This window comes from Paramacrobiotus metropolitanus, unplaced genomic scaffold (genome assembly GCF_019649055.1).
Source record: "Paramacrobiotus metropolitanus isolate TYO unplaced genomic scaffold, Prichtersi_v1.0 Parri_scaffold0000295, whole genome shotgun sequence".
Classification (NCBI taxonomy): Eukaryota; Metazoa; Tardigrada; class Eutardigrada; order Parachela; family Macrobiotidae; genus Paramacrobiotus; species Paramacrobiotus metropolitanus.
In genome coordinates, this window is record NW_026570515.1 from 35511 (window position 1) to 63310 (window position 27800).

Below are 27800 nucleotides of genomic sequence, written 5' to 3' on the forward strand. Positions count from 1 at the left end.
TTGCGTGCGCTTATCAGCTGCACAAATATTAGAACTCTAAAACTGCCGGGCTGAACGGCATTCCGATGGACTTTGCTTCTGACAAACATTCTGCATCATGGAAAACTGGTGCGCGCTCACTTACATGCCTCAAGCTGTGTACACTCGGTACGCAGTGCGCACAATCAGTATGCAATTTTTAGCGCTGAACATATCGATTTCTTCAACAACGATGAAGTACAATATACTCCAGTGCGCACTTTATGAGCGCCGGAAATAGATTTAACTTCTTGATTATTCATTTACGCTTATTCGCTGCTGATTGTCACAAAATAGTTCACTTTTATAGGCCCCAAAAAACGAAGTTCTACAGCGTTTAACAAGAAACTAAAATTTAAATCAGTTTTGGTACTAAAGATTTGAAAATGGCATCGATTTATGCTGGTGCGTTTCAACAGCAGCTTTCGCCAGCAAATTTCCGAAGATACCGTGTAACGCTAAAGACAACGGCGAATGAGAAGACGGACTTGCATTTATGTGGTAGTCAGGCAGATCTACAATTCGAAAACTCCGGTTTTAAGCATTTGGCAACTATGAAGTTCGCGTTACCTACGGCTGCCGAACTGACAGTAAGAACAACCTCAGGGAGCGATTCGAGAACGGATTTCCAGCAATTAAGAACAGATTTACTGCCGCTTGTTAAACTCTTCGTCGATGGTATAAAAAGCGATGCCGTGCAGTGCTATTACGGAATAGATTACACATTTCCAAAGCCAAGCGCGCAACGGAATTTTTACATTCTAGCCGAAGACTGCGCAGGTAAGGACCCATAATACGAGTATTATAGGTAATCCCCATGCTTTGCTTTAACGATTTTCCATAGCCACGATTGGACAATATTTAACTAATTTACGTTCTTTAAACTAATTCTTTTCTTAAACGCAGAACAACTGACGGGTTTAATTTCATTGAATATTAACTACGGCTAATTTTGCCACAATATGCGAGGCGAGATAAAACAGATGAATTAAATTAATAAAGCAAAAATCGACACGAAAAACCTACGACGCACAACTTTCGACATTTTCCAGATTTGACTACCGTAGCCGCGCACACATCTTGAACTACAGAATTTACGAACAGCGCGCGCGCAGCGTGTGCATTGCATTAACGTTATTAAAAAAGCTGAAACATGATAACTGTTAAGTGGACAAATTTAACGCGAAAAAGGTAATAAATTTATTGTTATCTTGTCGACCGAAGCGTAGCGAGGTCCTCTATGTTCAGAATTAATGGGAAGCGTGATGTCCGTTCGTCGGTCACCGCCACCAAATGCACACATGCACGGTGCATTGGAAGAGATGCACCAGTGCGCGGTGGCCGTATATACTCACATCCCATGTAACTGGCGATGTCCGTTCGTCGTTCACCGCCACCAAATGCACATATGCACGGTTCATTGGGAAGAGATGCAACAGTGCGCGGTGGCCGTATATACTCACATCCCATGTAACTGGCGATGTCCGTTCGTCGTTCACCGCCACCAAATGCACATATGCACGGTTCATTGGGAAGAGATGCAACAGTGCGCGGTGGCCGTATATACTCACATCCCATGTAACTGGCGATGTCCGTTCGTCGGTCACCGCCACCAAATGCACATATGCACGGTTCATTGGGAAGAGATGCACCAGTGCGCGGTGGCCGTATATACTCACATCCCATGTAACTGGCGATGTCCGTTCGTCGTTCACCGCCACCAAATGCACATATGCACGGTTCATTGGGAAGAGATGCACCAGTGCGCGGTGGCCGTATATACTCACATCCCATGTAACTGGCGATGTCCGTTCGTCGGTCACCGCCACCAAATGCACATATGCACGGTGGCAGTGGGAAGAGATGCACCAGTGCGCGGTGGCCGTATATAGTCACATCCGATGTAACTGGCGATGTCCGTTCGTCGGTCACTGCCACCAACAAACCTTAAGGACAAATACACAAGCACGGTAACCGTACTCGCTTGCACCCCGAGTAACTTGTTTTGCCAGTTCGTTGGTCACCACCATCTGATCTAAAAAAGGATGGGCACCGTAGCCACATACACTCATGACCTATAAAAATTGTGGTGATGGAAACATTTCGAATCTGTTTTCCAAATGCTAACAATGCGCTTGGGACTGACAGAACCATCAGTCGGTTAAAAAAAAATCCGTCGTACGTAAATTTTTCTCTTCCAGGATTTTGTAATAACATTAATAAGTTTAATATCCTGTCAACGTTGCCCGTCAAGGCTACAGACAGAGGTAGACCATTTGACAAAACAAAAAGTCCTACCGGCAAAGCTACTGGACCCGCCCTCTCTCCTAGCGGCTTTAAATTCTTATTGCGTGTATATGATCTCAACTGCATCAATTTTGAGAGAACCGGACCGGCAAAAACGCCCAGCAGATGTTTTTGCTGGCTTTATCCTTTATACGATCGCTAGAATGGGAACTCGTTGGCCACCATTGGTAAAATTATTGAGATGACTGCCCCGTAGTAAAGAATAATGTGTGACCTTTTGGACCATTCCACAAGTGCTGTTACTGCCTAACAAAAGTGATAACATCGCATTATTAATCAAGACGGGATTGTTCTTGCAGAGTAACCGTAAAAAACCTGGGATGTGAGAGATGTTGTTGAAATATTATATACCACATGCGTCCGGTGTTAAAGACTGCAACATCTAGAGTAGAAAAGTTTGTCTAGCAGGGACAACAATATTTCTAAAATAAAACAACATGATATCTGTTTGGTATAGCAGAAGTTACATTTAAAAAAACCATTCGCTTGCGAAAACAAAGTTATTAGAGCAGTGGACGGATTTTCTGTTACATAGACGGCTTTCCCGATTACATTGGCAATCTGGTAGTGCTGTTGTGAAAATAGCTCAAATTGCTTTACCATTAGAGGCTTTGCCCAAACTATTCCAATTTAGACACATATTCCTGCTACGCTTCGGTCATGCAGTGCCCGCAAAAAGCGAGCGCACTTTCCTAGTTAATAGATTTGCTGCTGCAATCTAGCTTATTTCTTAGAATAAAAATTGTTTGTTTTAGGCGTGCCGTTGGATGAGCATATGAAAACGAAAAGCGTTCCAGTCAGCGAAAACGAAGTTATCGTGTTTGCAAGGCAAATACTGGAAGGACTCAGGTTTCTTCATGGTCACCAAATCATTCACAGAGACATAAAAGGGGAAAATCTTATCATTATGGCGGCCACAAAAACGCTTAAGATAATAGGTCTAACGATGATAAAACATTTTGATGGAACGCAGACACCGCCCAGCACTTTGAGAAACGCGGCAGGCACTGTTCCATTTGTCTCACCCGAGATGGCAGCACTATCGGCTGGACTGCAAAGCCAGCCTTCTTATGTTGGACGGAAAACGGACATCTGGAGCTTCGGCTGCGTGGTAATACAAATGATGCAGAAAGGTCAACCTCCTGTATTTGCCAGAACGGATAAGGACGTAATAAAACCAAACGCCATGTCAGATAGTTTCCAAAGTGTGCATCGGTATTTTGGACATGGTTACAGACCACAGCAACCCAAGACGTTTGCAGGCAGTTCGGTCGATATTTCGTCTGAATTTCTAAGCTTATTGAACGGTTGCCTGGCCGTAGACGTTAGCGAACGCTCATCTGCCTCGGAGCTTCTGGACATGCTGCTCACTTCCTACTATTATCTATTTTGCCCAAGAAGGCCGAAATTTGTTGGGGCAGAAGAGCAACGGTTTCACGCAGAACGGTACAGCTTGTTACCCGTCCAGGTGAATACGGATGGAAACTCAGTTTTGCCTCAACAGCAAGCTGTTACTTTAACGGATGTAGAGCAACAAGAACGCAGACAGTACGATCTTCTTAAGAAAGTCACGCTACCGGAAATGGCAAAAGGTACCATGACCTGCGATTGCGACGTTACAATCGTGTCCTCACGGAGTACCGGGGACAGCGACTATGAAATTGTATTTGCAAATAAAAAGAGAATGTATGAGATGCTCATAAAAGACGTGGCACGAAGGACCAAGCATATAATTCAGCACTTACATGTTACGTCGGTGTTATGCGATAACCTGCTGGAAATACATGTCTTTACGGAGCACGGAGGTAAGATACAAGAAATTAGGGCATTTTATTCTGTGAAATAACAAGTATGAAGCCATAACCCAGTTCCTGGTGACTGTTTGCGTTGCGGAATCACCTCGGCCATGTTTCCCTTAAATATTTTGTCGCCAGCTGCGCTGCCATAACCTTTTGCTAGTTTGCCACTGGCGCAATATTTTTGGATAGATTACGAGAAAAACGGTAGGACCAGAATCCCTGTTACTGCACTTGTCCATTTTTGTATAACAGGCCTGGTTGTTGCCTGTGTGGCATATCTTAGCTTTAACGTAAATTTGTAATCGAGGTTTGCTACGCCCGGTAAGTGTTGATTTATTTATGCTGTACACTGTGTAACGAGTAGTTCACTGCACTTTTGACCAGTGACAGTGAGACAGCTATGTACTATATAAAAAAATACGAAAGGAAAGGGCAAACGATTTTTGAGCGTTTTCTCTTTTCAGATGCCTATGAGCGATTGTCAGACTGCCTAAGCTCACGACAATCTTTTGAAAAATCATTTATCCCTAACATTACTCGACAAATTCTTGAAGGACTGAGAATACTGCACAGGCATAATATTGTACATAAAGACATCCGATGCTTTAATGTACTTAAAAGAAAAACTGAGCACTTGAAAGATCGATGTTTACTGAAAATCACGGGGTTTGAGAAAGCTGCATACCATAATTTCGACTCGAATATGGGAAACTTTGTGTCCTATCCGGAAGGTTCTGCGCAGTTTGCATCCAAAGAAATGCAAGAGCTACTTTCGTTTTCACCAAGTGGTCAAAAGGACAATGTAGGAACAGCAACGGATATTTTTAGTTTGGGCTGCACGGTGATTGAAATGTACCAAAGAGGGATAGCGCCGGCATGGGTATCCAAAAAAAATGGAAAAACACATGAGTTTGGTTCCACTAGTGGATTAGCAGGATTTGTACGTAACCTGGCCCAGCTCACAGAAACAGACGCCCAACCTGATTACAGCCGCATTCTGTTCGACAATGCGGGCGGGCTCAACTTCGTGCAGTCATGCTTCGTACAACCGTCAACAAACAGGCCTACTTGTGACAGTCTACAGTTTCATCCATTTATCGTGAATGAAGTAGGCCCTGACGCATCAGTATTGACGACATTACAGAGGAAAACTGAAGATGAGCTCTCACCAATCATGTTGAAGTCTTCTCAAGTATGTCAGTTAACTGCAGTTTTTTAAGCAACAGGTTATACAAAACCATCAGCGAATGGTATTGCTTGTTTCCAGTATACCAAAACTATGCCAATTGGAGCGGGCGCCATTGGCAAAGTCTACAAAGCCAGCACCGCAAATGGCACAAACGTTGCGATTAAAATTATTGAAAAAAATCGTTCGCTGAATCCAAAGAGTCCCGGGAATACCGAAGAGGATGCCGAAGCGTCGAATCCAAGGATGTCAGGAGTCACGGAAGTTTATGCTGAATCGTTCCGCAGATTTGAGGTGCTACTGGAGCTACAACACGAGAATATCGTTTCCTACTTCAGTTATTCCATAAGCAGAGACATCGAGAAAGTCACGACTTCCCATACGATGGATTACTGTGATGGTGCGAACACGAATAATTATATCGAAATAACAATCGTATTCTGTTACTAAATAATTGGTACTGAGAACAGGGTGTAAACGGTGGCAGTGGCACTTGCCACTGGCAGTGGCAGCTTACTGGCAAGCGGTAAAACATGGCAAGTGGAAAATGCCAAGATATCGTATTTTCAATTCAGTAAATAAGCTTACGAGACTGCATTAGCTATCCTTCCACTTCGACCACCTGCCGTTGGTCGCCGCATATTTAGGTTTCTTAAATTTCTTAAGGTTCCTATCTTTTCTTGGTTTTGCAGGTTTTCTGAGTTTTTCTCGTTACTCAGACTTATTAGATTCGTAGCGTTTTATAGCTGGCCTAATGTAAGGGACATGTAAAGGAGTGATGTAAGGGAGTCGTAGTCGTGTCTGGTATCGCTAATCGTAATTTTCAAAACACTACTGGTAATGAAAATATTTATAATCACTAACCGTTGGTAACCAAATGCACTGATGTCTAAATTTTCGAGAGATGTATGCTGTTTCGATTTGCAACAAATTTATTAGATGTTGATGATATGGAATAGCCCGTAAACGTCTAAGTTTTAACTCATAAAATTTAATATCAGTAAACATTTTAAAAATTAAAAAAACCGGAAATCTAGAAAACTTTGAAAAGACTAAAGAAAACGTAAAAAAACTCTAAAAAGGACTATGAAAACATAAGATTATCTTAAGGAGCTGGAAAGTAAGCTTAAGCGAACCTGGAAAACCTGAGAAACTTATGAAACCTAAGAATTCTTAATAAATTCGAGAAGTGCCCCTGAGTAATCACACAGACTACAGACGAAAAACAAACTACTTGACGATAGCGTGCAGACTCTGCAGAGCTGCTGAAGGTGCTAGGCAAACTGGAAACAATTAGGGGCCTTACAATACGTGACCTGATACGAAGCAGGATACACACAACACAACAGGATACGCAGCAGTCGCACCAAGAATAAGTCTGGTCTCCGGCCTATCTGGCCCAACACAAAAACAGATAGGCGGCATAGTATGTTTCCGGTCGGTTCTGGTTGCTCACAACAAAACTCGCACGGCCTATCTGGCCCAACACAAAAAGTTGAATTTCTCAAAGTTGTCACGAGCAGTTCCCGTGCCATATGTGTTGTGTCATGTTTTCTTATGTTTTCTGCCCTTCCGGGCATGGTGTCTGTTCGTATATATATCGGCGCTACCGCACCGATATAGAGAGAGGCGGCATAGTATGTTTCCGGTCGGTTCTGGTTGCTCACAACAAAATTCGCACGGTTGCTCGTTTCTGTTGTCTTTCGGTTTGTCCGTTTTCGGGCGTCGCAGCTGGTCGCCCCTGCGACAAAGTTACAAATACTGATCAAATAACTCAGCGTTTTCTCCGATTTTAAGTTTGACAATTATTTTCATCTTATGGAGTGTATTCCTGTACACATTCTGAACCAAAATAAAGGTTATCCGAAGTAAATTCACCGAGTTATACGAGTTTAAAATATTTGAAAATTCGCTGCACTTTTGTTTTTTATGATTACATCATGATATCGGTTCAGAATGTCCTTCATATGTGGTTCTATCATATGGGAAAGTTTCATAAAGTTCGGTAGATAGCTGAGTTATTTTACGCGTTTGATTTTTTAAACTTTTTCCCGTGATAGCACAACAGCCGGTTATTGCGCGCACATTTTGAGTTTAAATCAGTGTAGTTCAATGTTCTGAGCATTGAAAGCAGTAACGTACACTATGGAACTGTTTACGAGACCTTCATGGCTTTTTTTCTAGCAAAAGGGGTGCAAACGAGTAGTAACTCCGCTTAAGACTGTTATACGACGTTATACGTTGTATAGTGTGTTAAGAGTGTTATACGTTGCAGCGTGCACTGCTTTGGTAGGCGCGGTAGAGAAGAGTACTCAAAGGTAAGTTGTATGAGATCTCTTTCACTTTACAATAGCTTTTCTTATTGAAAGAATCATTTCCAGGTATTTCCGCAATTCTAAAAACTGCCATGTTTTACCGCTTGCCACTCGCGAAATGGCACAAGCCATCGCCGGTGGCAATTGGCAGTGGCAGGTGCCATTGCCACCTTTTACACCCTGCCAGTACCGGCAGAGTACCGAGCACCAGAATTTAAAGTATCGGGTTTTGCTGTTTTGCAGGGGGTGACTTAGAGTTTCTGCTAATAGAAATTAAGGAGAATGGTGGTCGGCTTCAATGGAGAACAGCATTTCAGTATGCGATAGAAATTACAGAAGGCCTCTCTTATCTCCACAAATGCGAAATAGTGCATGGTGACCTAAAGCCTAAGCATGTGTTAATGAAACATCTGGCAAACGGTCACATGAAAATGCTGATAGGAGATTTGGACGACTTTATCGAAATTGGTGGGCATGCTGCAAGTTCCGGTGGAATTGGCACCTATCAATACATGTCACCCGAATTGCTACGAGAGCGGTTAGGACTGAGTGACAAGATGCAAACCATTGGGACAAAAAGTGATATTTGGAGCATGGGATATATTATATTGCGTTTAGCTTTATTTATTGAAGGTCAGTATGAGATAAAACTTCACCCAGCATGCCACTCTCCAGAGTCAGTCGGAGACAATATTCATTCGGATCATAAAAAGAAGGTCAACGAAGTTTCAGACCTGTATATTGTTAAGAAAATTATGGACCGCGATTCGGATTACATCTCGTCCGTTTTGTCCAGCATTCCTTTACGGACGGAGGCATGGAAACAGGCAGCCATATGCCTCGGACGGTGCCTGGATTACGACCCTGAGAAGAGGATGGCAGCAACCGATTTAAGCGATGAACTGCGTAGCCTGAAAGATGCACTGTTATAGGCTGTATAAGTACACGGAAGCGAAATTTAAATGGTGGGTACAGGGAAATTGTTTGGAATGTCTGGCAAATTGTTTGGAATTCTTACAGACTACGATGACAAATCTACAAAAGTCTGAACAAGACGCTGCTGGGCATGTCATTTATGTGGGATTCGTGCTCTTTATTCAGTCATGAACCAAAATAATTGAACCGCTAAAAGAAACGTTCCGTAAACAGGAACCCACTTAAATATTATTTACCACTTAAACCCACTTAGATATTATTTACGACAGTTGTATTGGCACATGTTTTCATACGTCGGAACGTAACATCAGGGTCGTTACATAATAACATTAATACGTATTAGAGAGTATCGACAGTTTTTCTGTTCATTGTGCAGTCGCACACAGAATAAATTCGCACTGAATTAGTACAAGGGCGGGGATAACGGGCGCACCCCACCTATTTTGGGTAAAATCGGGTTACCCCATAGTATGAGTGTATGACTGCATACCCCAAAATTGTGGAAACGATACATTGTGGCCATACAAATGGGTAAATTACAGAAAAGTGGGTAATTCGCACTCAGTGCTGCATCAGCTTTCATATGTGCCAGCTAGCGAAACCGAGTGATAAGATTTTAACAAAACAGGTCAGGTGGACTCGATATTCCTGCTCTTGTATTGCTGCCCTCATGATTGCTGTGCTGCTGCCTTATGACGTTCAAGCAGAGCAAAATCACGTTACGAAACGGCATCAGTGCAATCCTGAGAGTATTAGGAAAAAAAGCGGTTTTATCGTTTGCCAATTGTGACTTCGTTCTTCGTTCTTATTAAAAGCTTAGCACAATTCAAACATTTTTCTTTTGTTAAAGCTCTTCTCTGTAGAAAACATAACAGTTACTCTCTACATTCCATTATGCCAAACGGTTATTCGTAACCGTTTCAAGAAGCGTGACGACGCATTATGCAAACTCTCGAAAAAGTAGACAACAAGAAAGGCGAGCGGACATTAGTAGCAGCAATAGGATACGGAAGAACCGCTGCTTCTTTACTATGTGGAATCCGGCAATATCTATTATCTGCACTTCAGTTAATAATGCTTTAAAATTCTTGAAGCTTACTGTGGTTCAAAACTGGCATCAGTGCAGATTAAGGAATGGTCACAGTCGCACTCACCAGAGACCGTCTAGCGGTCCACCACTCAGGAAAAACCGATGTTTTGAATGAAGGCAGACAAACAAACATTACAACAGACTTCAAAAATTATCGCTTCGGCAATGAATATACAGAGACTCAGAAACCTAAGAATGAATAAGCTCACCCCTCAGAAACGTTTAAGTGGACACGTTTTCGAGGGGTGAGCCGGTGGGCGACCTCTGGTCAGGAACCTTATGTACGTATTTAATTTTGTAGTCCCTTACGCCAGAATTTTATATAGCCGTCCTTTTTTTTCTGTGCTCTGATTCCGCAGAGTGTATTGTTACAATATTATAGAGCCTTACGTTTTCGATAAATTTATGTTTATTGCGGCCGTCCTTAGCCAGCACGGTTTCATGAAAAGGGCAATGATGGCTGAAGTCGATAGCACTGTAAAAGTGAAAGGTGATATCGGATTTATACGCTTTAACACAGCAAGCAGCAGGTTTTTTGAAATGTTAAATCAACGTTGCATAGCATCAGCAGCGAAAGTTTTCCCAGTAGGTAATTATACTTCCGTCTAGCTTAGGTCCTACTGACCGGTTTTGATCGTACTTGTTAATGGAAGCAGAGTCAGGAAGCGGAAAAACACTATCGTTTTTTAGAATATCGGAGGCGGTTGGGCGGTGTTCCGGTTGGAATTTTAGACACTCTTTAAGGAAGCCCTTTATACGAATCGGTATCCATTCCGGGAAGTGCGGTAGAGGTTCGACTGTACTGTTCAAATGATAAAGAACAGCCATTTCAATTGCAATTGGTTTGTCCTTTGCGCCTGTGTACAAAGGCGGCTGGCCACTGAGCAAATGCAAAGCGACGCAGCCAAAACTCCAAATATCACTCTTGCGCCCAATGTTGACGTCACCGTCGTAAGAATTAACTATTTCCGGCGCAACAAAACGACCGTCAAGCCCGGGTCGAGCACTTATTTCATGTCTTGTGGTGCGTTCTGATTCCAGTTGTCGCATATTATGGAAACCTCCAATCTTAACGGTGCCCTTAAAACCAGCCTCACTGAAAAACACCATGCCGCTGCTCAGGTTGCGGTGTATAATTCCATGGCTATGCAAAAACTCTAATCCGCAGAGCATCGAACGAAGCCACTTTTGAACCACTTGAATTGGTAAATAATAGTTGGCAGCCTCTTGGAATGTTCCACCTAAGAAACACAAAAGATACGAAATCATAACTAACGAAGTAAAAAATGGGAAAAAAACTGGTGCGAGAACGACATCAAGGGCATGCACGGAAACTTGCAGAAAAGCAATCTCAGGAAGTTAGTTCTGCAAAGACCATAACGCGAAAAGAGCTGCTGACCCTTACGTTCTACGCGCTTGCTTTATCCCGAAAAATACGATGTCTCATGTCTGTGATCGTAGGTCTTGGCGTCTTGGGTACTCTACACGTAGTAAGTACCTATTCAATACGTAAGCATCGTAAGAGCAGATTTGCAAAGAAAATTACGCTTATATTATTATTATTTTGTATTATTTAGCAAAGCGTAATTGAATTGTAGTCGAACTGTGAAATCGCAACTCATAATTCGATTCACATAAGCGTGTTATGGAAAAATACGAAGCATTGAAAATCACTATTTATGCGATAGAAGCGCCACTGTCTAAATCGTAGTAAACAGAGCTGGAAAGGCGTTTCTGGAAACTTATCGGCAAACCCAGCCAGAACCAGAAAGCATACCTTCCCCAGTTGTTTTATACTAATGCAACGTCAAAGTCTAAATGGTATATATGCATATTAACACATGGTTCGATGCAACAGGAACGATACCAGCATGAGGTGCCAGTTGGTGCCTTTAGGGTTGCACTTCAGTTGCCCCGACCCCCCTTTTGCTTCCCGACAATTTGTTGACTGACATATTGCTGATTAACACAACCTGATGCCCGACAGATTACTGTCCGACAATACGATTTTCTACAATTATGCTGTCTGACTTTTTGCAAAAACTACTTTATTGACCGACAGCTTGCTTAATGGGTTTTTGGTTCCCGGCTTCTTGGCTTTCTGGTGTTTTGTCTTCGGTGTTTTAGGTTTCTTGATGCGTTTTTGTAGGTTTTCCTAAATTTTTTGAATTGCTTTTTTTGTCATCTTTATGTTATTCTTTGGTTGTTCTAAGGCTCTCGTATTCGTTTCTCGTGCTTCTGGTGTTTTCTTATGTCAACAGAATGTCGTTAGCAGCAACATGCCGATCATAGTTTTGTTTCATTTTAGTTGTCGTTTCAACAAAATGTCGGGTAAACAATTTGCCGGTCAGTGAAAAGTCACCAGCAAGGTGTCGGTCGGCACGATAGTGAGCATGAAATTAACGAGTGCCCCAGACGGTACCCAGGCAGGAGAAGATAGTTTTTATCCTTAGCACACCAGTTGAGCGACGTCATCGCGTCATTACATCACTGCTTTAACACCCAGATAATATGGCAATGCAATGATGGGCAAAGCGTTGGTGATTTTTACGACTAACCTGGGCAATGTTCCGCGAACACTTGAAACTCTGGGAGCGCAAACGCGGTGCCGGATGTCTTAAATTGGCAACCGAAATGGTGAACAATATTTTCATGTCCTTTTTGTAGAGCACGAATTCCATAAAAACTGGTGCGCTCTTTAGAGTTAGTGTCACCGCTGTTTTCCAAATCCAAAACATGCAGCAGTTTACCGAATGCTTTAGTATACGAATCGCCATCTTTCTTTTCATCGAACATGGTAAAGCGCCAAATGTCAACCGCCTTCTGCGAGAGCCCAGGTGCGTTTTCGTAATGCAAGTCGCCAAGTTGAACGGTAACGGCCGGATCACTCCTTAGAAATGGTTGGTTTCGTACATTGGTAACCTTGAACTTATTGGTGATTGGCAGTGGCTGGCGGTAATACGCTTTGTCCAGGTCGCGCAAATCATTGATGGACTTTGTCATATCGAGAAATGGATGCAGTTTGAGTTTATCTAGACTTTCTCGCTTGCCAGGATCAAGCTCCAGGCAACGTGCTAAGAAATCTTCGCAAGAAATCGGTACTGGTTCAGGGAAAGAAATTAGTGGACCAATAATTAGACCTTTTTCTTTCGGCACTTCAGTATAAAACTGCTTCAGTTTGTTCATAATGTCTTCCCCTTCAGGTCGAAAATATTCGATTTCTTTAGAATATCGCCAATGACGTACAAGCTGTAATGGGGCGTAGTCGTTTAATAGCTGAACCAACAAACATCCGATCGTCCAGCTATCTATGTTTTTTTCCTCAACTGATTCGCGTAAAAACACCTCCGGTGGTATGTAAATTATGTTGCTAGAGTTGTTCTGCCGCCATTCCATCCATAGTGATTTAAAATCTTTGCAACTATCGAGACTATATATTTTTTCGCCATTATCCCGTTCGAAGTATACCACATTGTCACGAAAAATGTTTCCAGGTGTAAACTCACTATCCACGACGTTACGAATGCTCGTTCGAATGTCTTTTAAGTTCAGCCGTTCATATTCCAATCCTAAAACAACCATCTCATTGATAAAACAATTTTGCCGCTCACAATAATAATTCCTGTTACTGCATTTGCAATACAGCACATTGCCCAGTTGGTATTGTCCGCCTGTGTTGATCTTAGAATAGTGAAAATTGAAAAAAACAACAAAAGTTATAAACCACGCTATTTGTACTTATTCTACGTATTCGCATAGAGCAGTTATTTTCAATTTTGGACGAATGCGCCGTAGCCCGGCCCGTAGGAGTATAACTTTATCTGCATTAATTTACTGCACTAAATAGTGCTCCCGAAGCATAATACCGTAATCCTTCCCGTATTAAATACTTACTGTGCTTTTGAAGGGCCATGGAGATTAAATAAGATTTAACAGTTATGCACGCTTACTCATTACAATCAAGTTTTCATGATTAGGAAACAGATTCTAACGCGCAATGCAATATTTCCCGAATCTTTCAAAGTTAAACTACTCCGAGAAAACGATATTCACATCACTAATTACTCAACTAAAAACTCTTCTGCACCCTAGTAAAACTGGAACAGCTATGGTGTTTGAGTGTACGGCAACTACTTACCCATGTAGCGCATCGAGAATACTCAGCGAACCGTACTTACTTTCGATCGCTGTTTACCGCAGTCTGCTGCACTGCTAGGACCACTCTCAAAGATAGAGTGTGCCGATAACAACGGTTGTGTACATGGCGTGCAACTGCCAACATTCTGAGGCTGTAAATTACTTACAATAGTACTGTTATTTGTATAGTTGTACAACTATACGGTGTATCGCTTGAGTCAACTTAACGCGGTGCTTTTCAGGTTCAAATGTCAAAGCTAATCGCCGGAAGGCCTGACGGACTGTGCATGGATCATACCGGATGCATTAAGAATGCTTGTTGTGAATGAGTCGTACATGTTTTGGTCAACTGTTAGGAGCCTAAAATAGAGCAACCACAAAACTTAGTAGCAAAATTAAATGATCAGGCTATTCGGGTAACTTTACTGATGGCAAATGACCACAGAAGCTTTGACTATATTTCGGTAGTACTCGGCTAAAAAATTAAAACGTGTTAACTGCGCCGCTATGATGGCGCTTGCTGGTATTGCGGCTTCAACAACTAACAACTAAACATGGACGTAAAAACGTGATACTTTTGGCTGTGCTCACTGGTTACGTAAAAGACCGAGGTAAAAAGAAACAATTATGGTTGTGCGAAATTTCAAATTTAATAAGGAGACTTTAGGCACACCGCCGTGTGTTTAAGCGGTCGCAATGTTATTTCACCCATGACTTCTTAACATGTTGCGCGCACCAATGGTTTCATGCCAATCTAACTTCGTACGTAGTTCATAGTTTAGTTAGTTTAGTTTAGTTTATTCATTGAGCAGACAAACCCTCGAGGCACTTGCTGGTATAGTCAGTACAATACTTGGACAAAAACAGAAAAATTAAGAACTACAAGAAAAATATTTTGATTTCAACAAGAACAGGAAAGTCTTAACAGATCCACAACCAGACAACTCATTTCCGCTTCCCACTGCTTTGTTAAACAAATCTTTCAGCCTCATCGCCAGGGTTGTCTTTCCAATTCGTAGCTTTGCCGCAGGTACATCCAGACGTTCTTTCCGGCGGAGGTCATACCTCAGGCTAATGTAGAGTGTACGATGACACGATAGCGCGCCATCACACTAGTCACCTTTACAAAATAGCAGAAACTTGTGGTGAACAGCTGAGTGGGCAAAAATATACTACGGAGGTATTCTTGGTCTCCGGACGTCATGGTGATCAGGGGAGTTTAGGTCTGCTACAGGTACAAGAAGTCCGCACCGCACGATTCTTTGAAGTATTCGAATCGTTTCGGCGTCTGGCTGAATGGCTTTGCGGCAGTTTTTAATAAATTATATACCGTACACATAGCTCAAGAGCTTCCGGTAGACGCGAGCATCTACAGAGCGATCTGTGGATTACATACGAGTACATGAGCGCCGCCCTTATACGGCCCTGCTACGCCAAGTCTGTATAACTGTGTAAAACGAATCAGCAAATATTTTCATGTGTCGTTTTGAATTCATATCTGCGCTTTCTAGTGTAAATATCTCTTGCGGATCAAACATTATTAAAAGAGGTGCAATTCGATGTGTCAGTAGCGAGCTGAACTGCGATTTTGGGGATGAGATAACGGTAAGTTTTGAAGAGCTTATACAGATACGTAACTAGCTAGCCGGCACGAAACCCGCCAGCTGGAAAGATGATAGTGACAAACAAATGGAATAAAAACCTGACAATGCTGGAGCCAGAAACCGTTATGGCTGCTTTATTATGCATGGCTGTTTGTTTTAAGTAATTCATCGGGACGGAATGTCGCAAGGTTACTTTGCTAACAGACAGCTCTACGTTAGGTTTCACTGCCTTCTAAGCGAGATCTTATCAAAAATAGCCATTAATAGCACACCGCAGCTATACGGCGAGTTGGAAAAAAGCTACAATTCGATAGTGCTCGCATCTGGGGTGCAAAGGTCACGCAAGTTTGGTCGAAACCGGTTAAGGTCTGGGGTAGTCCTCATGAGCACTGAATGGCCAGCATTCCAACGTTATCGCTTTTGGACTACAACATAAAAATAATTTTTAAGTACATTTCACATAAGAAAAAGGACGAACCGTTTTGGGTAGAGGGGTCGAGTCGCTTTCTGAGACAGGTCTGATTTGAATTTTACTCGTATTTCACCCTAATTAAAAACACGCTCTCATTTTGAAGGTCTGACCGTAGAAGATGCTGGACACAGGTGCCACAAAAATGCCGACATGTGCAGAGAGTATGGCACAAAGACGGTTAAGAGCCACATGTACAAAGACGGTTAAGAGAACTGGTCAACAGTCTCGGCAGCGGTGAAGCGTCTGGAACGTGACTTTTGTGGCCGGCATATCACACAGTCCCAAATCAACTAATAAATACAGACCGGTAACACCAGGATCGACTGCGCTGCAGGCGGAAGAGTACAACTGGGACCGATTGCGAATTCTTATTCGGAAGGCCGTCACATTGTTGCGCCCATGACCTTTGAAGCACTTTGACCTTTGAAGCGCCTAAGACCTTTTACTGCATCCGTGGAGTCCATGGGAACTTGCTATCGTACAAGAACGAGCGGAACTGCCAGGCGCGAAAAAAATAGGCGGGCTTCTCTCCGTCCAGCTGACTTGCCATTTGCTGTTCTGCTTCGCTGTTCCTTGGGATTTCCATCCCCGCTTTTCATGTCTTTCTGACGGATATAACGGATACAATTGGCTGACGGATACAATTGGCTCGGCAACGCAAGTCGTGTGAATGTTGCGCTATCTGTGGATCGCGGTAAATCGGTAGGTCGCAGTCGTACGATGCCCAGGAATGAGTGCTGTCGCCAAAGAATTCGGCTCTCCACGCCACTTAGATTACATGCTCGAACTTCTCCATGATTTTGATTAAATTGATGATGGTGTTCCTGAATTCGCGCGTTACGTAAGATTGTGATTTACTTAAGATCTGGGCAATTACCGACGAACCATCAAAACTTGTATTATAGTGGTACGGGACCTACTACGGGTGGATTAACCCATTCAGCTATAGGCAGTTTAGAAGTTGCCATTGCAATACGCTACGTAACACGTGAAGATAGGCGCACGTTTTGCATTACCGTGATCACGGCAATTGACGCATAATTTGCCGAACAAATTGCAGCTTCTCCAGTCTGAAGTGCTTAGTTTTTTGTTGGTTTGCAAGGGTTTGTCTTATTAGCAAGCTAGCAACTAGCCAGCTCTAGCAGCATTGTTTTAAAAGGTACTTACTAGTACGTGCTGCTTTGGGGCTGCGGTGGACTTCCCGGCGTCTCACAGGCATGTGGTTTCCAACCACCCCGAGGCGGCGTGTCGCTGCGAATGCAAAATTTCCCCAATTGTCAGCTGTGTGCTCAGTGTGCTGTATTTCCGAAAGATGATTTCTCGGTTCTTGGATGATGATTTTCTGTTTTCATTTTGAAAAGGAGTGTCTCCTTTCTTTTATAAGTATCGTTGGCCGCTGGCAAGTGTTACTGTACTAATTTCGGAAATTGAATTGTCAAATGATTAGCATGCTGCAAAGATGAGCTATTCCACTAACAGCAGCCCGAAATCATTTTCTGTCAATCTGGAAAGCCCGATCAAGGCGATGTAAGCCGTCCCTGTAATTATATCGCAATGTTAATCGCAACATTTGATTTTATCTGCTGTTATTGTTGATATTGGTGACTAGGGTAACCTGGGTTTTATTAACATATGGTGCATACAAATTGCAGCGCACTGAATCGTGATGCTTCTCAAGTGGTGGCAGCTGGACGAAACTGTACGTATGCTGCGTTGCGCAGATAATTTGATATTCTCGGGTCTCTCGCATTTCTGATGGAGTTCTTCATCGGTGCTGTACTTTGCCGCAGTAATTCGGATTTTTGGCATCGAAGAGGAGAGGTTCGCGGAGAAGGAGAATCTGCGTTTATCCAAACGCAACAGCCAGTTTAATGGCGCCTGCACCGATGTCGCGTGGAATCCCAACGACGGTATCAATTTGATTTTGAAAGATTCTCACTAGTTGCTCCCGGGTCCCCGTTGTTTTCTTGACAACAAATGGGTGCTTTTGATTTAGAGACCATTCTGGCCACGGCGACAACAGCGGGAGCGGTTTGTGTGTGGAATTTGCCCAATAATTCCAGCGTTCGACAAGGTAAATAAGATATCAAAAAACAAAATTAATAAAAAAATTACAAAAGTTACAAAATATGCATATGAATTTTGTATAAATTACGCACCTAGAAACAGTTAAATAGCGTAAATTAAATTACCGCCTAAATCGTAAATTAAGTTACATTCTATAAATCGGAAACAAGTAAAATGATCAAGTTTAAATTGAGTAGATAGCTGTTGTGGGTTATTAAATTCTGCAAGTTTAAATTACGGTTAACGCAATGGTGTGTTCCGCTGTTTAATATTTTTTATTTTATTTGATTTTTTTGTAGTATTAGCGATTCTGTTTGATATGGTTTTGCTCTAATTTTCTTATCCGGCAGACAAAATTTTCAGTTTTGTGACTTTTTATTTTTAGATGTCGTCTTCACGGAACATCGACGCACTGCAAATCGGTACGCCAGCTGAATATTTTCTGATAATGTCATAAATGTTCGGGTAGGAAAAAATTTTGTATTTTATTGATGTAAAATCGTTGATGCCCTCGAAACGGAATTTTTAAGCAGTCGCCCTACATCGAAATTTTTTTATCTTTTTGCTGAGTCGTTGGTCCTCATTTTTGCTGTTTGTTTCTCTTAATTTTCATTCGATTTATTTGTGATTCTGAACAATGTGAATTTTACTTTTTGTGTTAGTTCGAAAATTGCGATTTTAAGAAAACATTATGTTGAAATTGGACAGTTGAATGTTTGGTTTTTTAAAAAAAAATAATATGAAAAAATGAATTTGCTTGGTAATGAGCTTTTTGATGTGTAGAGTGAATTTCCATCCACGCGAGCAGAATCTGCTGCTGAGCGGCTCCCAGGATACAACGGCGATACTCTTCGATTTACGCACTGCAAAGCCGCATATGATCTTCAAATGGTAATGTGTGAATTGTGATTATTCCTTGCTTACTGCGTAGAAAATGACGGTGACGGTGCTTTGCATTTTGTAATCTCCCGGTCAGCGGAATTTTTTTCAGGTAATTTCTTATCACGCTGGGCTTTCATTGTACGAGTGTTAATACTCGTATGTGTTCGGTATACCGCTTGCCGAAAAACGAAAAAATTGTTTTAGGTTGATCAGGTGTAAGTAACAATATTTATTCATTCTTTACTCGTAGTTTTTTACACTGGTGCACTAGTAATAGTCTTCGCACTTTGCAGTGGCACTGCACTACATCGTATTTATTTTTCGGTTTTACAGCGAGGAAGCGGTTCGTGATGTGCGCTTTAATCCGCATAATCCACAACAGTTCGCGGTCTGCCTGGAAAATGGCAATGTGCAGTTCTTCGATTCGCGGGTAGGTATTTTGCAGAAGGTTCATTCCTGGAATGTTCTGATTTGAATGTGTTTGTATTCTGAAATTTGATTCACAGACAGTGGTTATACCGCATTTATCTGATTTCCTAGATGAAGAATTATTTAACAACCACAATACTATAATGCGAAGAAAATTTATTCTCGGTATTTCCGATTTTAATGCTTATCTTACTTTCGCATTTTTTGTTTCTAATAATATTTTATGTTTATGATAATATTTTCTGTTTTTTTTATTTATTACTTGGTATTTACTCAAATATTTATGTTTTTTACTAACGTGCGTTTTTTTATAAATTTCTTACCGTGATTTGGTAACCACATAACGAAGGTTTAGTAAATTTATTGACTAAGGAAAACATACATATGTATCAGTTTCTGCTTTTAAATAGTTTGTAATTCCCGTTTTGGAAGTAAGAACAGTTCCATGGTGTTTTCGCTATTCCGACAGAGCGCCGAGATCTGCATCCGCGAATTCACCTGCCACGCCGGCCCGGTGTTCCAGTGCGACTTCCATCCCGGCGAATCGAACCTGCTGGCCACCTGCGGGCGCGACAAGTGCATCAAAGTGTGGAATCTGTCGGAGGTCAGCAAGAACCCCTCCCTGGACTCCCTGGTCCCCACCATTGCCGCCATGGGCACCATCGCCTGGCGTCCGCACCGTCGTCCCTACCTGGCCTCGTCCGCGCTGGTCACCGACTTCTCCGTGTCGGTGTGGGATCTGCGTCGACCGTATATTCCCTTTGCCACCTTCGAGAAGCACACGGACACCGTGACGTCGCTGGTGTGGCGGGAGGATCCGCATATTATTTTGGCTGGGAGTAAGACGGCTGGCTGAGTCAGTTTGCCTTTAAGGATGCCAAACGACCAGCTGATAAGGTGGGTCACCACGTGATCGAGAAAAATTCGGTTACAAGTTACAATAAACGGAGATTCATAATTTTACCTTTTTTTAAAGATATTTGTTTGCAGTCGATCCTTTCTGTTTGATTTTTTGTGTTTCCGGTGTCTGCTTTGCGCCATTTTGATGTTTTTCTTTTTTTATGAATTTGCGGATTATACCAGTAAAATGGATTGAATGTCAAAGGTCTGAAAATTTTACGTTTATTAAATTATTTGTCTTCCGATTGTTTGCGGTCTTTGATTTTTTCTTTTTTCTGAAGCGGTCACTAGATGCCTTGATTTCCTGATTAATTTGATAAAACTTTCTGCTTGTATTCCTCATTCGTGATATTTCCTTTTTTGAGTTTAAGTGTTGCTCGTGGAGTCGTGGTTGAAAAATATGTTTCTTTTTTTAAACGAGCAAAAATTACCGAAAGGCTGTTTGTTGTAATTCGGGAAAAGCCACAAATTATAACATCCAGCTTTTTGGTTACAGCTGGTGCAAATGTAAATTTGTTTAGAATTTACTTCGATATTCTTTGGCAGGTCAATCCTGTGGGTATGGATATCGGATGCAGCGGTGACGTGGCCATGGCGTGTGGCGAGAAAATTGCTAAAGGCGACGGAAAGTATCTGCGACCGCGCGTGGATAAAATGTTCACCAAAACAACGCGCGCGGAAGAGTTCCCCAAAGAAGGCAGCAGCCAGCTGAACTTCTACCCGCATGAAAATCTGCAGGTACATACGTTATCGCTGTTAATAAACAATAAAATAAAAAAAGCAAATTAAATCTTGCAATCCTGATTTGCCGTATTCGCCCTGGAAAAAATCGAACACCGGGAACATTAAAATATTCCTTGCTCTGATAAAGAAAAATGATTGTTTAATAGAAAAATAATTAACAGTATGGTTATAATTTATTAATTTCGCAGTATGATTATGGTTAATTAATTTAACAATGGCTTACTTAATCAGACGGGAGGTTTATAGTTGTGTGCTTTGCAGTCCTTATCGATGGACTGGTTTGTGACATGCGCCAAGGAGTACCAGCTGCAGGGCCGCTCCGTGTCGGAGCTGTGCAACCACAACGCTGGCGTGGCGCAGCGTGCCGGACGGGATCAGGTGGCGTTGGTGTGGCAGGTGGTGGCCCTGCTGTACTCCATGAGCGACAGCCGGATGAATAAGACCGGACAGTACAGCTCCACCACGTCGCATCACCACCGCCATATAAGTACGTGAAGTGCAATAATAATTATAACATTACCGCCAAAACGTTGGTACGTTGCACTGGCTCTCCCGAAATTCGTTTATTTTTTCATGCTGGTTTATTCAAGGTTTATGGAAGCTTTTTTAATTTTTTTTACACTTATTACATGTTCTTCAACCATGCTGCGATTTCGCTTGCTTTGTGTTGATTTTTTTAAAAACTCGATTTCTGTGTTGGGAAAGTTGTAATATTTTGTTCCGCTTAATATTTTCGATTTATTTCGGCGTCACTTGCGCACGTTTCCTACTTTTTATATAGTATCCTTTTTACTATTGCAGAATATCGTTTGCGTTTTCGAATTATGTGATTTCCTTTTTTAATTGATATTTTCTGACTTATTTGGATTTCTGTCTGCGTTTTGAAGTTTTATTTTGGTTGATTTTCAAATAAGATTTCGTTTTGGGATTTTTTATTTTGTCATTTAATATTTTATTTTTATATTAAATTTATTGTGCGCGCAGTTGCATTTAGCTTTTTTGACAATTTTGTTTGCAATTGCAGGTGGCAGTGGGCGTGACGACCTGCATCTGCACAGTCGCACGGACGACAGCAGCTCCATGGGGGACGGCGGCGTCATTTACGAGTCGGGCTATCCGCACCACCGCACGCCGCGCAGCATCTCCGCCCGCGATCCGCATCCGCTGAATCTGGACCCACCCAGTTCCGGCGCCGGGGATTTCCTCTTCAACGAGCAGTACACCGTCTTCGAGGAGATCGACACGCCCTTCGCCGGGTTCGAGACCATCCATGACGAGGATCACTGGCCCACACTGCCCACGGTGCGTGTCCATAAGAAGAGTGTTAATTTTACTTTGTTTGTATTGCGCATGATATTTCAGCCCGCTGCATTGTCAGTTTGTCGTTGATTGTGATTCCCAGATTTGTCGTTTATCTGCGTGAAATTTTCAAATTTTTTTTATGTAAAAAATATGACTTAGCTTTTTCTGGAAAGCAACAGGAATTCGAGAATATTCGCTAATTGCGGTTTTGTGTCAGACACTCAGTTGTCCCAATCATATTGTCGCTATAGGGAAGTGAACACAGGGTACAGTAGGATTGCTGAAGCATCGTAGTTTAAAGGCGCTGAACCTCTTGCGGCTAACGTGGTAGCGCTTTGCTTTAATTCGCTGTGGGCTGATTTCACAGCATAACAAATTTCACAGAGTTAGGTTGTATAATTTTTCAGTTTCTGGTTTTCTGTAGAACGCAAAGAACTGCGTTTGTCGTGGTATCGCCGTTTAAGTATCGCATTTATTACACACGAACACTGATTTTTTTAAAATTGTGCTCTGAAAGGTATCTGGAAGATTTCATGGTGTACTGTAGTCGATTCGAGCTTGTTTGACCAAAGGGTGTTTCCCTCCGAACACTTCAGTCTTGAGATGATTATTTTCTTTTAACTATTGCGTAGTGTTGTTTTCTGAATGACTTTGTTAACGTTTTATGAAAAAGTGAATATTTTTAGGAGGGTTTTGAAGTGCGCACCGAACTGCCGGATCGCTCGCACGACCGCGTGGATTCCTCGCATCGCAAGGAGATTATCCGTCGCGGTGGGGATCGTGACCGCAACCGCAGCGGCTCCCTGGGGCCGGACGAGTACGAGGACGCGCTGCGGCTGGGGAATCTGGCCATGCAGGACAACTGCAGTAACTGCATCGATTTTAGTGAGCGCGTCAAGGACACCGTGGAGTTCCACGCCAACCAGGGCGATCTGCAGACGGCCGTCAGTTTGATTATTGTGCTGGGCGACCGGGCTAAAGGGATGGTCGATGAGCTGCGACTGGAAGCGTGGATCATGGATTATATCGGTAAGTCATTGCAAAATTAGTCAGTTGTCGGTGTTATTCGGATATAATTATTTTATTTGGATTAATTTGTGGAATAGTTACGCCCACCTGCTAGGGAACATTACTGTGTTTGTATGGTAATAATTTTCCTAACATTTTTTAAAGCTTGTTTAGTTAGTGATTTTCGAAAGAGCTTTATAATTTAAAGTTATCATTACCGGATATAATGCTTATTTGTTTTGTTCTTATTTATTTTAATTTCCGGACAATAAGTTCTCGCACTCGCACTTGTATTCTTGCCGGGTTTTCGGAATTTTTGTTTTTTGGTAATTTTTGAAATGACTTGCCCCTGTTAATTTTCCAACTGAATGAACTGTTTGATCCTGTTAATTTTCCAACTAGTTTTAGCATACATATTTTTATTTTTTTAATTAATTTTTGAACTTGTCGAATCGGATTTGTTTGGCATATTTGGTGCTCGGGAAATACGTGTTTCTTACTTTTTGAAATGGTTTGCGCTTAGTTACTAGGAATTTTTCCCGGTTTTTTTGCAGATCTCCTCTCGCGTTTCCAGCTCTTCACCGTGGCCAACGAGATCATCAAGCTGTGCCACCTGCCGGCGGTGGGCGAGCTGAACCAGCAGTCAACCACGGTGTACACCAACTGCAACATGTGTGGCCGGCATCTGCAGCGCGTGGGCTGGTACTGCACCTCCTGCCGCAAACTGACCAACACCTGCAGCATCTGCCAGTTGCCGGTGCGCGGCCTGTACGTGTGGTGTCAGGGCTGCTCGCACGGCGGCCATCTGCCGCACATTCAGGAGTGGTTCAAGAAGGCCGCGCACTGCCCCACGGGCTGCGGCCACTACTGTGAATTCATCTGATCGCGCTGATCGGCGATCAGTAGGCTCAGGAAATGTGTATTTTAAATTTTATGGTGATTGTGTAATTGCTGTTTTGGATGCGTGAATTTTTTAACAATTTTATTGCGTTTGGAAGATGATTGGTAATGTTGTTTGTGTGTTGACTGTTGACTGACCTCGTCTACCTTGTTGGCCGTGATATGTAGAAAATGGAGATGTTTACTTATCTTGCTGCTAAGTTCGCTGTTATTAAACTCTTAGGTAAAAGCCGTTTTAGTGTCTGTGAACGTTTTGCGCTCACACTGGCCATTAACGAAATCGGCCCGGTACAACTTTCGCTTTCGGGCACTCCGAACCACTTTTTTGTAATACTTTATGTCATTCCAAAGCTAACTGATTTGTATACATGGTTCTGCAAACCGTTTACCCGCGCAGCATCCGGCTGCCGAGATATGACGAACTAAAATGGGCGAAAAGTTTAAGTGCATTGCTGTGTACCAATAACCAGACTTTTGGTACACAACAATGCATTCAAACTATTGTAGTTCGACATATCTGGGCAAACGAATGTTGCGCGCGCAAACGGTTTGCAGAACAATCTACACAAATCAGTTAGCTTTAGAATGACAAAGTATTATAAAAAAGTGGTTCGGAGTGCGCGAAAGTGAAAGTTTTAGTGTATATATCCCCTTTTGACACTACTCTGTATGTACGGGGCCATTTTCCTTAATAGTATCACTCGATGTGGCGTTCCAGTCCGCCCTCCTCTACAATGCTGGCGATTATACCAAACCAAAAACATTTTGCTGGAGCTAATAACCTCTGTATGGCAATCCGGTAAACATTCTGAGCGTTTAAACCGACAAGAATTTGATGGACATAGGATCATAGCGCACCGCTCCCGGTAAACCTAAACCTGCCTGCATTGTACAAAACCGAAAAAATCTGACGGCATTCATGATGATCATTTGGTCCGCGTCGACGATTAAAAAGTGTACCGCCATTGCAAACTAAACCGGATGTTGTCTAAGCGGTTCACCATGTTGTGACTAACTCTACTGCAGTTTGCCATTAACGCATCGGAAGCTGTTCAAGCTGTTTCTAATGTGACTGGAAATTTTGTCTTCTTCAGCTTGTATGGCACGTTCTGATTAATTAGACCTGCGATTTGGCCGCATAGTAATCTGTTTCTGGATTCAGGTAGTCGCAATTACAACAGACTTGCATCCTTTGACAACCCGAACAGCCGTTAGCTCTCTTAAAGCGCTGACCACTGAATAATCATCAATCATTTCGATTTGAGATGCTTTAAAGTCTAAGGTCATCGTCCTGATATTTGGACTTACGGTCATTCGACGCGAAAAACGTGGATGAAGTGTTAACATTTTATTCTCCAAGAACCGTTCATCGCTTAAAACGCGCTAACTTAAGCAGCGCTTCTGCTTCATACCCCACAGATTCGTAGCCACTACTACGATTTCCGACGAAAATACAACTTTTCATCAAAAATGCAAAAAGTACTAAGCATATTTCTCATCCACGTGAAGTGGTATTAACGTTAGTACGCTTATCTATGAAAGAATCTGTATCACACAATATCCACAGCTAGTTCTTTAAGGGCATTATGAACAACCAACAGAAGTTAAATGTCATTCCACGATTCTTGATGAGGGAACTCACGCGGTGCCAGATGAGGCGTTATGGTACAGTGTACTGTGCAGCGAGGCGTTAGTCGGCGGACCGCCGTTAATCGTCTGCATTTCTGTGCGATAACACCGTTTAATCCGCCTGGAGCCGCATAATCGGCGTTTGAGCGAGATATTCCGCAAGATGCACCGGAATATGCTGGATGCACACAGTATGCGGCACGAACTCCTGCGGATGATCGGCGTAATTTATTAAGTACTGCACATCGTTGAGCGTACGGATGCGCAGTTGCGCTGGCTTAAAGGCGATGATTTTCACCACCAGCTTGCCCAGTTCAACGCCCGACTGCCCGTTGGTGGCTACGACGATAGAATGCGGAACCGATGCCGGAAGCGGAGCAGGAATCTGACTGGTGGTCGATACCTACGCAATACCAGATTAAAAATCAGAATGTACGAGAAGCTGACTGCCAACCTGAGGATGGGATCCAAAGTGCTTGAACGAGCGTCCGTTGCGATGTCCCCTCGAAGGTCGCCCAAAAGAACGCTTCGGCAAGCGCCCAAGTGGCACAGGCTGTACTGCGGTCGGTATTACCGTATTACGCTGCGCCTGATGAGTGCGTTGCTTGGCAACCTGAAAAGAAGACAAGGCGAATGAATGTACAGAAAAAGCGGCCCGAAGGGTTGTGTTAAGCAAAACTAAAGGCCCTCGAATTATAAAATGCAATTTCAATAACAGGAAAGCCGCTGGCGCTCCGGCCTCTGGGAATGCAGATGCTGGGGCACTTGTTTGCCGGGAGGTGCACGTAATCGCTCATGTTCCCAGTTTTCTAAGGTTTTCTTCGCTTTTGTTAGGTGATTCAAATGTCTGGTGACCGATGAGCGTGTCCTGCTTGACTTGTCAAGCGGTATGATGGTACAGCATTAGACTGTGTTCGCAACATCAAATTGTGATACATATTCGAAAATGTTAATCAGTCTGATATAACGAAACCCATCGGTTGTGACTGACAAAAACGCCCCCACGGACGTTTCTGTAGCGCTTCCAAGCCATGTGTGCTAACTTCAACTAAACCGATGCCTTTAATTATGTACTGTATATTACTGGTGACATGATAGACTTACACGGTAACACGGGAAAGATAATTCTTAAGTAAATCGTTGAGATTTTAAAAAGTGCCAGCATCATTATCTAATTCAAAACATTTAACGTGACGCCGCATCCTGCGGCCTTGCGAAGGAAATGAATGGTTTAGACTTTAGACTAGCGTGGTTACATAATACTTTACTCCAAAAAATTGTTGTTGTTGAATTTCATCTACTGAGAAGTTTGCTTGAGTGTACGGCTATTTGAACGAGCTTGTTTGGCAACCACCTCGCGTACGCGCATACATGTAATAGTCGGGACTCTGGGTAGCTGATTTCGACTGCCACTTGATCTCCAAAACTTGCAGCATCAGTTTTTCGGTGTGTCTTTATCAAAACTTCCCAGTCAATATTTCAGAACAGAGAACAAAATTTCAGAATTTTTTGATATCTGGGAAGTAGGTCTTTATGGCGCATCAAGAAAGTTATGCTTGTTTTGTTCCTCATAAGCATAGCGTACGACCTTGCGATGGATGCGTTGCTTTGCACCTTATACTATGTCTACGAGAAACCAAAACAATCATTACTTTATTGGTTCGCCAGAAATGACTACTTATCAGAGATCAAAAGCTTCGGAATTTTTTCTCTATCTTCTAAGATGTTGGGTGGGGAGTTTTATGAAAGCTAAACGAAAAACTAGTGCTTGAAACTTTGAGTCAACTGACAACGACATTCAGTGCATTCTTTCACTGCTAACAAAACATGGTCCTCCTCTGCCTCTGCATCTCTGAGATCTTCAAGCGGTTACGGCGTAAGCATTACCGTGCGGATTTCTGGCCGACGTGCTGGAGAAATAAAGAGTCCTTGTCCACCACATGTGGAAGCTTGACTGATAACAGGAGTCGCGAGCTGTTGCTGACCTTCCCGCGCTGGCACCAAGTTCGAGCGCTTGACGCGCAGTATCTCCGGCCACGGATGACCACGCTTCTGCTGAGAAAAGAGGACCGCTG

At 42.7% G+C, this 27800-nt stretch overlaps 3 protein-coding genes across 5 annotated transcripts; 2 read left to right on the plus strand and 1 right to left on the minus strand.

Moving 5' to 3' along the window:
- The first annotated feature begins 200 nt into the window (after positions 1-200).
- On the plus strand, positions 201-14166 carry LOC129601898 (uncharacterized). Of its 2 annotated transcripts, XM_055500827.1 has the most exons (6): positions 201-798; positions 3081-4130; positions 4589-5316; positions 5392-5710; positions 7869-8590; positions 14031-14166. In XM_055500827.1, the coding sequence occupies exons 1-5, from the start codon at positions 405-407 to the stop codon at positions 8555-8557; spliced, it is 3180 nt and encodes a 1059-aa protein (XP_055356802.1). In that variant the 5' UTR covers positions 201-404; the 3' UTR covers positions 8558-8590; positions 14031-14166. The 2 variants fall into 2 exon arrangements, with proteins under 2 accessions (XP_055356802.1, XP_055356801.1); XM_055500826.1 differs by lacking the exon at positions 14031-14166 and having other exon boundaries at positions 7869-8753.
- Positions 10136-13884, minus strand: LOC129601899 (serine/threonine-protein kinase pak-2-like). Of its 2 annotated transcripts, none has more exons than XM_055500829.1 (3): positions 13790-13884; positions 12210-13220; positions 10136-10892 (listed from the first exon to the last, which is right to left on the minus strand). In XM_055500829.1, the coding sequence occupies exons 1-3, from the start codon at positions 13800-13802 to the stop codon at positions 10216-10218; spliced, it is 1701 nt and encodes a 566-aa protein (XP_055356804.1). In that variant the 5' UTR covers positions 13803-13884; the 3' UTR covers positions 10136-10215. The 2 variants fall into 2 exon arrangements, with proteins under 2 accessions (XP_055356804.1, XP_055356803.1); XM_055500828.1 differs by lacking the exon at positions 13790-13884 and adding an exon at positions 13546-13770.
- A 2984-nt stretch (positions 14167-17150) lies between the features above and the next one.
- Positions 17151-24320, plus strand: LOC129601897 (GATOR complex protein WDR24-like). Its single transcript, XM_055500824.1, is given in 14 exon segments — positions 17151-17391; positions 17517-17563; positions 17655-17774; positions 17861-17938; positions 18317-18353; positions 18715-18822; positions 19147-19243; positions 19712-20081; positions 20084-20139; positions 20689-20880; positions 21148-21373; positions 21911-22188; positions 22875-23217; positions 23751-24320. Coding segments are annotated over 14 exon segments (2349 nt in total). The 5' UTR covers positions 17151-17323; the 3' UTR covers positions 24080-24320.
- The last annotated feature ends 3480 nt before the right edge of the window (positions 24321-27800 follow it).

What these genes read in the sequence shown, in the direction of transcription:
- LOC129601898 (XM_055500827.1), top strand. Translation starts at nt 405, where the DNA reads ATGGCATCGATTTATGCTGGTGCGTTTCAACAGCAGCTTTCGCCAGCA. An exon ending in TGTCTTTACGGAGCACGGAG is followed by an intron (nt 4,131 to 4,588) that starts GTAAGATACAAG and finishes TTCTCTTTTCAG; the next exon opens with ATGCCTATGAGCGATTGTCA. An exon ending in TACGATGGATTACTGTGATG is followed by an intron (nt 5,711 to 7,868) that starts GTGCGAACACGA and finishes GCTGTTTTGCAG; the next exon opens with GGGGTGACTTAGAGTTTCTG.
- LOC129601899 (XM_055500828.1), bottom strand. An exon ending in GTTCGCGGAACATTGCCCAG is followed by an intron (nt 10,893 to 12,209) that starts GTTAGTCGTAAA and finishes TGTGTTTCTTAG; the next exon opens with GTGGAACATTCCAAGAGGCT.